The sequence below is a fragment of the Calonectris borealis genome, chromosome 3 (genome assembly GCF_964195595.1).
Source record: "Calonectris borealis chromosome 3, bCalBor7.hap1.2, whole genome shotgun sequence".
Lineage (NCBI taxonomy): Eukaryota > Metazoa > Chordata > Aves > Procellariiformes > Procellariidae > Calonectris > Calonectris borealis.
In genome coordinates this window covers 10758610-10772624 of record NC_134314.1, presented here as the reverse complement: position 1 = coordinate 10772624, position 14015 = coordinate 10758610, and the positions used below count along the sequence as shown (strand labels likewise).

General features: G+C 43.7%; 1 protein-coding gene and 1 non-coding gene across 2 annotated transcripts in view; both read right to left on the bottom strand.

The window, feature by feature from the left end:
• The window catches only part of HS1BP3 (HCLS1 binding protein 3), a 52079-nt gene extending 38273 nt beyond the window's left edge, over nucleotides 1-13806 (bottom strand). Inside the window, exons 1-2 of the mRNA XM_075144974.1 lie at nucleotides 13683-13806; nucleotides 8463-8628 (exon numbers count right to left, since the gene is read on the bottom strand). Of these exons, the coding sequence (XP_075001075.1) occupies nucleotides 8463-8628; nucleotides 13683-13723 (207 nt within the window). The 5' untranslated portion in view covers nucleotides 13724-13806. The remainder of the gene's footprint in view (nucleotides 1-8462; nucleotides 8629-13682) is intronic.
• Nucleotides 13807-13933: 127 nt separating this feature from the next.
• TRNAS-AGA (transfer RNA serine (anticodon AGA)) lies at nucleotides 13934-14015 on the bottom strand. The gene has a single exon. It is a non-coding gene; the product is annotated as a tRNA-Ser (tRNA).

The following is a 14015-nucleotide window of genomic DNA, read 5'->3' as shown; positions in this document are numbered from 1 at the left end:
AGATGCCAACAGTGAATGGAGTCATTCCCTCCGTGGACAAAGACAGGAAGCCTGAGGAGAAATAATGCCCAAGATATTACAAGGAAACCAATAACCATGGGAACGCTGATTAGAAATGGGGTGGCCACATTAAGTTTTGAATTCAGTACCTTAAAAAATCAACACACAAAACCCACACACAAACAAAACACTATCCCTAACTGACGTTACAGGCATAACAGAGAGTGACTGTCATGCTCTGTGGCTGTGGTATTATACAGACAATGTATTCATCATGGCCCTCCACACCCCCCCAATCCATTAATGTGTTTCAACGAATACAGAGTTAGATTAAAAAAAACAACCCCAAAAACTAGTGCTAGTGGAGTGCATATGGGACAGATCCTATACTAGGGTCCAGTTCTTATCCTCCTGTAACACATGTTGGTGAACTCTAGTGGAGTGAATTCTAATTAATACTGCAACATAAAAGATGGAGAGACTCAAGCACCACATCTTGGGATGGAAGAAGGCAGAGTTCTTCCACCAACACAATGATAAAAGAAAGTCAACCCAACAAAAAGCACAGAATTAGAAGGGAAACAAGTCATAGATTAACCCAGAATCCATAAACGGCACTTATACTAGCAAACTAAACAGTATCAGGGCATATTCCCAGGCACTGGAACCTGGGAGTGTCTATTAGGAATCTTATAGTGTCTACTGGAACCTGACAATGCCTGGCACAATTTTGACTCTGGGCAACTAGCACTCCACCAGATAATTTTTCAGCCCAAGATTTAGTCTGGTGCAGAGACCACTCAGTAGCCAGTTTGGGTACCAATGCCCATTGTAGATGGTAGAAAGTTTCATACTATGGATGCAGCCAGGCTGTGCTAGCTGCCCTCCAGGCCAGAGAACAGGTCCTGACATTAATAGACACACTTCGACTAGTTTACTAAATTAGACGTAGGCATAAAGAGCAATAACCACCTTAGCTTTCACGCTTCCCTGCCTTTTGCAGTAATTATCAACCAAGCTAGCTGATTTGAAAAATATTTGCATTTCAGTTGTACAATGTTCACTATGGGTTCAGTGTCTAGTCACAAAAGGCAAGCAGCTCTATAGGAAAGATCTGAAGCACAAAACCAAACCTGGGTCGACAGGGGAATGAAAACCAAGACTTTTAGACTTGTCTCCTGTAAGCAACACAGGTAAGTGTGAGCAACAATGTGCCCTGCATGCAGGGTCTGACATGCAATTCAGCAGCCAAGCACTGAAGTGATGGCAATAAAGAGATGTTCCCAGAATAAGACAATCCTCCCTTTGAAAGATAGAGAGCAGAGAAAAGAGAGGGGAGAAAAGAGGAGAAAAGAGAGAGGAAAGCAATTCTGGAATTTCTGAATTGCTGTACATTTCTAGTTTGCTAGGTCCTAGTAGCACTCTGAAAAGGGTACGACACCAGAGCCCCTCCCAAAAATGCTGTGTAAGCACAAATGTAAGGGCAGTGAGGAATTCACTGGTACTTTTTCAAAAGAATAAACAGTATTACCCTCCACCCAGAAAAAAAAATCAAGTCTGATTTGTGAAAAATGTTTAACATCTAATTAATTTCAATAATAAATAAAAAATTAATGTCTGAAAGCATTACAAGACAGCAGCCAATCAACAAGACTATGCCAAAACAGCTTTAAAATACTCAAAAAGTAACACTGAACTGAGACATACAAACTTATTTCTTTCGCCACTTAATTTTCATTCCTCCTCTACCAAACTCTGTAAATTATTCATAAATCTCAATTTATGTCTAATTACACCATTGAACCTAAAGTAAATGCACACCCTCACATCCTATCGCTAATTGAGCCTTTGTGAATCTGCATAGGCTTTGAACAACACCCCCAACCATAACACGCGACACAGCATACGAAGTGTGATAACACTGTACCCAAAGCATACTAATATGCTACCCAAAAGCCTGCAGCACACCATGCAAGCTAATATCCAACAGTGTGGGGATGCCCTCTGCTGGGATAACCTACCACACAGGCAAGATGTTAAACCTCCAGCCCAAACAATTCCCCACTTACCTAAGCCTAGTGCTGGCCCCTGCAAGCCCCTGCCAGTTGAGGCTCTTCACCTGCTCTTCCTCTGCCTCAAACCCTGGCTGCTGCTAGCTCCTCTACATCTTCACTCAACACTACTGCCATCTTTACTTTGGTTTTGGTGCTGGAAATGCAGCAGTAATACTGGCTGAACCCAACAATCTCAGACTGATGCATTTAGAATCACAGAATCACCGGGGTTGGAAGGGTTTAAAGATCATCTAGTCCAAACCCCCTGCCAGGGACACCTCTCACTAGATCAGGTTGCTCAAAGCTCCATCCAACCTAACTTTGAACACTTCCAATGACGGAGCATCCACAACTTCTCTGGGCAACCTGTTCCAGTGTCTCACAATCCTTATAAAAAAATTCTTCCTTATATTCAATCTAAACCTACCCTCTTTCAGTTTAAAACCATTACCCCTCGTCTTGTCACTACAGGCCCTGGTAAAAAGTCTCTCTCCATCTTTCTTATAAGCCCCCTTTTTATAGTGAAAGGTCACAGTAAGGTCTTCCCAGAGCCTTCTCTTCTCGAGGCTGAACAACCCCAACTCTCTCAGCTTTTCTTCACAGGAGAGGTGTTCCAGCCCTTTCACCATTTTCATGGCCCTCCTCTAGACCCAACAGGTCTATGTCTTTCTTGTACTGGTGACCCCAGAGCTGGATGCAGCAGCACAGAGGCAACGCAGGGGCCTTACACGGCCGGCCAGGTCTTGCAGAGTGTATTTTCTCAGGTCAAGTCCCACACATCGTCCAGAGCGTTCTCACACCTTTCCAGTCTGGAAGCACTGCTTTGCCATGGCAATTTTGGACCCTTTCAATTTAACATCCTCTGACAATTTTCCAGGAGAAAGGCGTATCAGCATGTAACAAAATTAAATCTTGCTTTTCCTGGTTACCACTCACAACCCTATGAAAAGAGTCAATGGATCCTATGGCCCAAAATGTCAGGTTAAAAAAAAATGCTGCTCTAAAATACATTTTATCATTCCTATTAAGTATACAAAGTCCCATTTGATTAATATTCAAATATTTTTCTTCTGCTGCCTGTAATTCCTTCAGGTCTTGATCTTCCAATTACCTTCTCCCCCTCCATGCCTCTAACTGAACTCTGTGAATACTGTTGAGCTAAAGCCCCACCACCCGTAAGTCAGCCTGAGTGCACGCACTTCAAGGAGTTCTGTCAAGTCACAATATCAAAGGCTCAATCTACTTCACTTCAAAAGAGTTAATCATGCAAATGCATGTGCATATTTGCCAGGTCAAGACCCTATTTGCCTGTAACAATTAACATCCAGCATAGAACTGAAATAGAGACAGGGATGGGTTGAATATTTTTTGCACCAGGAACAAATAAGTAAGTTGAATATGATCAAATATAGCTAGAAGGTTAAGAAAACCACCAGGAAGTTCAAAGTGAAAGCCTGAAGTTTGCTGCTAATCTCTCAAATCTCATGCATGTGCCTTGTCCCCTTCTTCAGAAGCTCATGCATGAAAGTACACACACCAGAATGCCTGTGGGATACGAGCCTGGGACTCTCAGATGTGCATAGAAAAATTTGATCCCACTCAGTATTAACGGGATTTAATGCCTCCTTTCCCTAGGCTCCTTTTAATGCCCTGTTTCTGACCTCAAACTTGTCTTCATATGCTTTATATTTACTGCAAGATTTCAACGAAATGGAGGCCTCAGATAGAGCTCACTCAAGCCCTTTGGCCAGCCAATGCACGCTAGTGAAGAGCACTCTTGATTTTATAGTATTACATGAAATACTTACAGCTACCGTGACTTTCTTTTTACAAAGTCCACTTCTTAACACTGTCACAAAATGGAGGTACAGCAACGTTGTTCTTTATACAACCACCAGCTTTGGATTTAGGAATCAAAAGCATCCCTTCTCATAGACAGCACAAACCAAGCTTTCACTTGTAGACTCCCAATTCAAGCCATACCAGAATTAATGTTGCTTAGTGACCTTGCGGATATGCATTATGGTAGATTTTAATTACATGACTACATGCTGTTCTCCCCACCTGTTTTGCCCAGCAGAAGAGCAAGCACTCTAATATTTCTTTTTAATCAACATGAATTCTTAATGGTTCCTGAACCTATTGCTACACTGAGCAGGGATTTTTTTCCCCCCTCACATCACAGATGTCGTAATGTGAAGGAATTTATCTTCACAACACACCTGTATGGTCAGGAAATAGCAACTCCAACGCACAGATTTTGAGGCCCACAAAAAGAAGGCCAATATATGCAAACAGGCAATGATGAAAACATAGATGAATACACACCCATGTACTTATACTCCCTCATTTTATGAGAGGAAGACAGTTCTATAGCAAATTCTTCCCAAAAATGTTCTATGCCTGTCAAACACCAGTAGTTATTTGTTCAGCTTTGAAAAAGAACAAACTTGACTAACAAAAGTAACTTGTAAAAAAGAAGCAATTAAACTGGGCACAGATAAAAAGAGAAGGCACTATAGGCTGGGTGGATTTTTAATAAGGCTGGGAAGAGAGAAGTTAATTGCTAAAAAAGGTAAGGTGTGGCTAGAAGAAATGCATTTAAGACAAAACCTTTTCTTCTTCTTGCAGAAAATGGCAGATCTACAGGCAATAATTAAATATCACCTTTGCAGCAGTACCTCTGGTGCAATACCAAAGATAAAAGGAATTTCACTCTTTCAATAGGGCAAGAATATTCTGACCTTTGAAAGAAATGCAGCTGAGTTTTCCTTCAATTACCAAATATAATGTCAAGGTTAAGCAGTTCTACAATCCATTTGTCCTACTTTACAAATGGCTTTTTTTTACTTAAAAAAATCCCTCCAGTTTCTAAGAATTTAGATCCAAAAGTCATCACAGAAGTTAATTTCTTCTTCTGTTAATGCTTCACAAACGTTTCAATTAGAAACACTACGATACTGATTTTGCATAGTCCCATCAAGGCTGGGGAACAGGGAACTCTGGATTGCTCTGACCCACAGTAAAGGCTAGTAACTCCACAGGTCAGATCTGAAATCTCTTTTTGCTCTTCATCTGGTTTTGGTCATAGGCCCTTAATATATCTCGATCCAGTGTGGTCTAAATCACAGCCCAGAGATCACAGCTAGCTTAGAGGATGCTTCTGTTCTGCTCATCATCTTTTTCCAGGGGATACAGAGAAGCTATTTGAGTAATAAATGCTGTTCAATCACATTAGTGCCTGCAGTTGCTCACAGCCTTTCGCTGCTGCCATCTAGGGCATAAGAGTGTGGAAGGCAGTCAGTTCAACTGGAAACAGCTGGAAGAACAGCTAGACAAGGAAAATCAATTTAGCTAATATTTCAGGGAGAGAAAGAGGGGAAGAAAGAGGAAGAAAAAGAAAGACAAAGGGTCTCAAAACACAGACCTGGCTCCTGAGGTTGGATTAACACATCCAGAGCCAGTGAAAATCCTACCACAGCTACCTGTCTTCTCTAACCTACCTGTCATCTCAGCACTGTGACACTGGCTCCTTCCTCTAGCCTCTCAAATTTGATAATTTCAACAATAGCAAAAATAAGTTCCCTCTCCGATCCTGCTCACATACTTGGGAAGGCAGAACAGGCACACAGTTGTTTCCTTTTCCTCCTTCAGACGTCTCATCTCACTCCCCCTTGCTACACAAATTTGATGTGTTTGACCTACTGCCCAATGTAAGGTCATTCTCCTCTGCTGTTCCCCAGTCGCCTGGCTCTCTTACACTTCACCTGCAAACCGTCTGGGAAAGGGTCGCAGTTCTTGTTTGTGCTGGTACAACATCCAGCAGAACAGGGCACTACGCAGACACTATGGGTGCAACTCACCTCACCCGGCAGCCACAGGGTTGGGATTTGCCTCCAGGTTAAGACAACTGCCTACATGCAGGAGGTGTCTTACCTCTCATGACAATCAGATATAGTCACTACATTTTGGCAAGATGTGACTGAAACTCAGCTCACCTGAACACAGGCAGTTAGTGGTACCTTGAATGGTGTACTGTATCTCACCTCACTCTGTTGCAGGGTGATGCCAATGCCTTTACGTCCTGTGTCACATCTGCCAGCCCTGTGCAGACACCTAGGATAACTTAGGGTTTCTCAAACGGTACCAGCCGTGTATGTTATGCAAAGTGGATTCCCCCACACTGTAGGTGCTCAGCTACATTCTTCTCAACAGCCCTGCACAGACTGGGATAGGAGCTTAGAAATCCGCAGCAAATACAGACATCTAATCATAGAGAGCAGATTGTTCTGCCTAAAGACAGGCATCTGATGCCATCTGAGATGCTTTGCGATATCCAAGGGGCTTGCGTGGGGCAGGCAAATATCACACCGGACCTATGGGAGACCCACAACCTTCTGAAGGCTAGGTGGAAAATCCCACCGCCGGTGGTATAGACCGTGAGTTGTGTGCAACTCAACTGAGCCTTGAGCATTTTAGCCTGGAGTTGAAGCCCCCCACCTCAGCTGTCTAAAATACAGAATGCTTTCCCTTTAAGGTCAAAGAAGAGAGGCATTTCCAGAGGATGAGTCACCTCATTCCCGTTGTCCCCATTGACCATAAAAGCAGGGACAGACTCAGATTAAAATATCCAACTTACAGAAAGATAAGTTAGGACAGGTGAATCCCTCTGTTCCTTCCAGTAATACATACAGAAAAGACTCATCGGAATGAATCGATGCAAAGCATCCACCCTCCAACCTCCCAGCTCAGGGTTTTAAATTACTTTCATACACCAAACTATATAATATATCAGACTTAGTCAGCTGAAAAAAAATGTATCTGATAAGATAAATGTTATTCCCGTCAGACTACACCAGTTTTCTTCTTCATGAAGAATGAAATGTCAGGAGGTCTGACCAGAGAAGAAATCAAAAAGGTTCACTGCACTTGAGAAGAGCAACTACGTGCTGAAAATCCTCCTAGAAAGAGTGAACATGGGAACGGACAATCTCAGCAAGCAGGGGGGCCACAGTAGGAAGTCTGTTTCTCCTCTTTATAGGCAAGCTGATTTTATCTACTTTTTCTTAAGTGAAGCAAAATGTCAGATGATAATAGCCCACTTTAACACCTCGGGTTTAGTCAGGTTCTTTCTTGCACAGAGCTGCATGGAAATATTACATAATATAAGCAGGCATTGCTGCATCCCCTCCTCTTATCTGCTCAAGACTGGCCCTTCCCCTGTCCTAAAACAAACTTTAATGGGGCTGTGCAACTCACAGGCTCAAGAAACAGGTGTAAACCAGTACTAAATAACAAACCCCCAAATACCCATTTTTAGCAGGACCAGTTCCTCAGCTGACATTACAGAATAGCCACATGACACTGGCACACAGAAGGAAGCACTGTAGGAGTGAGAACAAGCAGCCAGGGACAAGGAAGGAGAACAGAACAGACTCTTACGCCAGCATTGCTGCCTTTATCATAAAGTTATATATAGCATAAGGAGTGCAATAAGATCTCCTCACCATGCACCTCTTCACAACATTGACAGATGTGGCTTTATCTGCAAATCAGATGTAAATATCCATTTATCAGCTATCTTCTATGCACTCACATCACCCTGACATTACAGTTATCCCCAAAATATCTGAAAAGAGCAGATGTTCACAGCATGCAACAGGGTGCATCCCCTTACAGTCCCTTTATAGTCAATGGACAGAGAAACGCGCTTCTTGGGAGTGGTTCAGCAGACAGCTAAAGCAGATCAAATGAAATGTACCCTAAATGCACCTTTTTCCATCCTCTCAATAGACAGTCCCAGGTGAGACAGCTCAAGTAGACGTGCACATGCTATAGATGACTTAAAAAAGGTGAAATGAATCTCATGTGCTATGTTTTCAAACCTTTTCTCTGCAGGTATCCTGAAAAAGACAATCCAACTCAATAATGTTTTATATGGACACTTCCTTGTAAAACTCTCTTCCAAAGGATTTTAAAAACCATGTCAAGGCTAATAAGTCATGGTTAACCTACTGCAAGGTTAATTCCTCTTATTGCCCCATATGACTCTCTCTCCATTTAAGTAAACTATTATATATTTATTTCATGTTTATGTACCAAGTCCCAGTGCTGACACATATCTCAAAGAAACTAATTTTGTAGCAGGACTTATAAAAAGCTTAACTGGTTTCTATTTGTTGACCCATAATGCAAAATGCCTTACAGGCAACAACAAACAATCATTGTTGCTTTGACCTCCTGGAGTAAAAAGTTCAATTAATATACGTATAATACTCCTATTGCAGAAATGGTACAGAGGGTGTTGTCCTACCAAGGACCTTGACCCAGGGAGGCTGTGATGACAAAGTATCTGCTACATCAAAGCTGATTAAGAAAGTGATCACACAGCATTGATTAAACATTTACCATAAATTGAACTACATCTTCAGGCTTGTGCTTTGCTGATTTGAAGGCAGCCAGTCGGGTAACAACGACAACGTGATACTCTACGTGGCCAGACATCATCTTCCCGCGGATTTCCTGGTATTCCGGCACCGACAAATCCAGCCCCGTGTGTGTATTCTGAATTTGCCTAGGGAAGAAAATACATGCAGAGTTCAGGCATTGGCACAAAGACTTTTAACTGACCCTCTCCGAGGATCCAATTCAAAGCTCAAGAAAATCAGTGCAAAGACTCCCTTTTCAACAGGACACCAGACAGACCCTACCCCAACACTGTTCCTACTCTGCAACAATACAAATTTGGACATGGCCTGCTTCCTATATTCTATCCCAAAGCACCTGCCACTGGCCATGTAGACAAAATGCCAGGAAGATAGCATTTCTGGGAACAGAAGATGGGGATTCATTCAGAACAGGACTTCGCTCACAGGAGCTGAAGGTGCTGTCCTACCCAGCAGGGCAGATGAGAAGATCCCATGATCTCTCATCACGGCTTGTTTTGAAGCAAAGGTCTGTTCACTACAATTCACACCAAGCCCCAGCCACCTCTCCTTTGTCTTAAGGACATCCCCAAGAATGGCAGAGGCAATAGCTGAAAGAGACCACGAAAGGAAGAGTGTGGGGACAACGTGAGGTTTGTAAGAGCCAACCAGGGAACTAGAAGCCTGAAATACAAAGAGAAGTTGCTGGGCAGACTGCTGGGCCAACCACACAGTTTCCGTCTGTGGAGGTCCTTGAGGAAAATTAGGCAAACACTTATCAGACTGAGCAAGTTAAAGGAGTACATGATCTCTTTGAGCTGCCTTCTGGGTTTGACTGTCTTGTTGCCAAATAGCAGAAAGGGTACACTAGCTAAAATATCTCAGCTTTCCTACAGAAAATCCCACTGGAAACAAAACCACCTGTCCTTTCATAACCAGTTAAAGTAGACAAAGAATCACAGCATTAACCTCTGAGAGCTACCAACAATCAGAAGCATCCATGGCTCCTCTTGGAGGAAAATGCAACAAGGGTGCTGCTGTTGCAGTTTACTCAACTGCCAGTTTACTTACCTGCCAGCTTCAGATCCACTGAACGCCACTGAAGGCGTCACCTTCCCCCTGGATTCCCACCCAAGGAATTATTTATGACATTTTTGCAGGGATCATATTATAGTGCTCATGCATCAAGAGTAAGACCGAGCAGCTGCTGTTGGGGCACAACAGAATGGTACGTTTAATGAAATAAACAGTCTGTTTCAATAGACTGGAAATCAACACTGATCAGAGACCCTTTCCCCAAAGTTACCCCCATGCCAAGCCACAGCAGACTCACTACTGCTGTGACTGCAACCAAATACTCTGCCAGAAGCAGAAAGAGGTTTATCATGCAGAGCACTGAATACTCTCTGAACACATTTCTGAGTGCATCCTTCCTATGTGTGAATGTTTTTTAATGAAATCAGAAGGGACTGTTTAAAAAAAACAATTTTTTTTTCATTAAACATTTTTTCTGCTTTTTTTTTTTTAACCTTAGCCATATGGGGAATGTCAAGTCCCATCTTCCCTGGACTTCCTGTGGATTGCAGAGGTGTCTTGCGGAATTCTTGCCTCTTTCTTTAGGAAGTTTAGATTCATTAACACAGGTGCCCTTTCACCCAAGGATACGTGAGATGTATAAACTTAAAATACACTTTAAAGAGGTTTAAACAATCTAGTTTCAAAAGACTCCTCTCATCATGTCAGAACTTGAGCAGTTCTTTTGAAACTTGAGTTTTCCCAAGAAGGCCACCTCTGAATCTCCAATGCAAAACTGAATAAAAAGCTTTTTAAAGAGAGTATCTCTAGAGCTCTCTATAAATCACAGAGCAACAAACAAGGGCACAGGCCCAATTTTGTACCAAATCCTCTTTGCAAGCCATGTTTAAAACATTAGGGCTTCAACAACAGCTCTACTGTTGCCGAAATTTTATACTAGGTACCTAAACACCATTCTGTTTGCTCCAATTCTGTTCTCATTTTCTGCCAGCCAAGGACTTGACTTTACATTAACAGACAAAATTTTGTTCTCAGTTACACACTGTCAGGCTGTAAACACAGAAATGATAGTGCTTATATATAAATACGTAGGTGCCTGTCTTTCACAGTGGTCTGTCAAACCCATAAGTAACAGTCATTATCTGGAGTGTTGTCTCCTCCAGTGGCAGCCAAAATGCTGACTCAAAGGACAATTCCCAGTAAAATCAGCTGGATCTGGGGTTTTTAGAAGATACCTGCAGCAGAGGAAATGCTCTCCAGATGTGTAGTCACTCAAAAGTTGTGACTGCAGCTATGACAGCAAAAAGGTCTGTCTAATGGTACTCAGGAGTGACTGACTTTTGTTAACACAGCCACAGAGCATAAATGACAAATTAACCTGCTTTTCACCTCTGATGTAAATAAAAGGAAAAAACCCCAGTAAACGATCCTTCCTGAATGGCCTTATTTAGCTCAAAACACCAACCATGTACAGATGTTCTGAGATGACACAACAACCTCACTGTAAGAGCTGCTGCATCAAAGAGTTCTAAAAATGTCATGAAGTTAATAAGTAACTTTTCTACACCCAGGGTTTTTCTTTTAAAGTTGTTAAAAGTCTCAGCTAAAATGGCAGTAATGGAAAGCGATTAGAGGTAGGAAGAATAGCTATGTTTTTGTTTGCTTTAGGCCTTGTGATCATTTTCATTATCATCTCTTATAGGAAATCTACCACTATTGCATAGCAACAGGATTGTGTGGTTTTTTTAAATATAAAAATGATTCTAAATGAACAGAAATCAGCAGGGACTCTGAGACAGATTCAGCGTAATATCTAAAGCGCACACTAGTTCTTGTAATGCCTGAGGTTCAAAATAAGCAACCCGTGTTTTAATTCATTTGATAACTGTTATTGTTGTTACTCAAACGGAAGCAGCACCTACAAATCCCAAGACAGAATATAGTTTCATTGCATTTTTCACATCAAACACAATTATTTTTACACTAGTAGCTTTAAAAAAGAAGCAAAAGGAGAAAGCTTGTTGTTTAAATTGGACACACAGGTTTATTGCTTCTACTCCTTATTTAAATCTAGCTTGTGTATCTCTAAGTTACGCTTTTGTCTACAATACAGGTGATTCAGGGGAGACGTGGGCACATGGTTAACTTTCCTAACAGGAATCACTTCACCTGAACACAACGAGACCATTCATACCAGTAACACTGTGCTTGTGCAGTCAGATCATGCAGGATCGGCACAGGACAGAGGAAGGGGAGACTATATAAAGGTCAGCTGAACAGAGCAGTTTCTGCAGTTCACGGAAGAGCTACAATTTTTCATTCCTGTCTTTCCATTTTCATATCACGTAGAGGCTTTGTACTTTAATTAATCTGCTTGCTGTGCTGAAAGGCTAAAATGGCAGACAAGGGAAAGTACCCACTGCAAGCAAGAAAGCCAAGTAAGGGATGCAAGTGCTGTGACCAGAGAAACTTTATTCCAGTGTCTGTGTGGTCAGGACTGTGGACTCTGCACTATCTGCCTTGATAAAATCAGCCCTATCAGCAGCACCCAGCTCCAGCAACCTCTGCCCAAAGGGGACCAGACTGTGACGACCCAGGTCATAGCAAAAGGAGAAAAAACTTGTACAGCTAGTTTATTCATTAAGTGAAGGCAAAATATCAGACACAAATTAGCCAGCAAACGTTTTTATTTCTCTGTATAGTCTAACTACAAGTATACAGATTACTATTTATTTGTATTACCATAGCAACTAGGAATCCTATTCCCAAACCAAACCCAGTATGTATAAAGAGTGAAAAAGCTCATAACTATACAACTATCTTATCTCACAAGCTAAAAAATATATTCACTTGCTAAAGCCTTAATGCCACACATACATATATATCCAGTATTATCACTGAAAGCATTTCAATATCAGTGGGACAATTTGCAAGCGGTAAAGTCTATTGACTGTAAAATAAATCCAGGTGACAAGATTTCCATTTCCAAGGCTAAAACCTAATATAAAGTCCGTTCTACAAAACATGTATGTGATTTAAGTCAGATACATTTGAGGGTTTAAGGCCACTGCTCCCAAGGAAGTCAGGCCCTGATATAGCCAAATATTTAAGGATTAAAATAATGGCTTTGAAGTTAATGTGATTGAAATAGTTTCTACTTATGTCCTAGGAGGTAGGTGCGAGAGCGAGAACCTTGCTGAATCAACACTTCTGTTTCTCATGTCACATCTGATCGGGAACTGCTTCCATCTGGTCTCAAATATCTCACGGGGGTAAAAAAAAGAGAGAAGTATCTCTATCATTTGTCTATAAAGATTGCCACAAGCTTTTTCTTCTTGAGGCATTTCTCTTGAGGGTTCATTTGCCACGTCTAGGAAAACACAGGTTTTAAAAATTCAACGCAACTGAAAACAGCGGCGCTGCACCCACCTTGGGCATGGTTTCAAGAAGGTGGGAAAACAGAATAAACTTATTTTGCCCATCCCTGGCCTACCTTCAAGCCAGACAGGCTCCCTGCGGCCTGGCGGCCGTGAGGGGCAGGGCGCAGGGCACGGTGGCGGGGGAATGGGGGTCAGCCGAAGGCACTTACGACACCACGCCTCAAAGACACTTCAGGACGAATTTTAATTCCTTCTGACCCACCTCGAAAAACTGACAAGGAAAAGATGTTTCCGGCGGGTGGGAGCGCACGTCGCGTCCCCAGCAGTGTCCATGTGGAAGGGAAACGACCCTCAGTTACCACAGGAGGAAAGGACCAAACGGCTGGTGTTACACGGGACGGGCCAGATGACAACGGTGGTCTCTCCCGGCTGTGAAATGCCAAAAATCTCGAGGAACCGCATACATCCCCAGCGTCTTGGGGGCAAACCCACGCACCAGCAACCCGCCGCCCACCCCGGCCTCGCCTCAGCTCCGCCAGCGCCCTCAGCGCCTGCCGCCCCTCAGCCTCCCCTCAGAGCCCGCCGCTTCCCCTCAGCGCCCGCCCCGGGGTCCCCGTGAGGCGCCGCCCGCCGCCTCCTTCCCTTTCCCAGCGCTGCGGGGACGGCGGCGCGGGCCCTGCCCTGCGAAGGGAAGGCCGCGGCGGGCGGCTTCGCGGCGGCAGCGCCCATAGCGGCTGGCGAAGTTGAGGCGGGCGGCGGGGGTCGCTGCTCTCTGCCCTCCCCGGTACCTGGTGGTGACCAGCACGGCGGGCGCCGGGCTGTGCTGCATGGCGCGGAGAAGCGGCGCCGCTCCGGATCGGCGCCGGCCCGGGCGGAGAGGCCACGTCCGGCTGTCACGGGGTCCCGCCTCCCTTCCCTCGGGCAGGCAGCGGCCGCCCTGCCGGATGTTTGCCGGCGGGCCGCTGTGGTGCAAAACGATCGCTAGGAAGAGCGGGGGGAGGAAAACGTCCGGGCCGGCGGAGAAAAGAACGATCCGGGTCGTAGTCGGCAGGATTCGAACCTGCGCGGGGAGACCCCAATGGATTTCTAGTCCATCGCCTTAACCACTCGGCCACGACTAC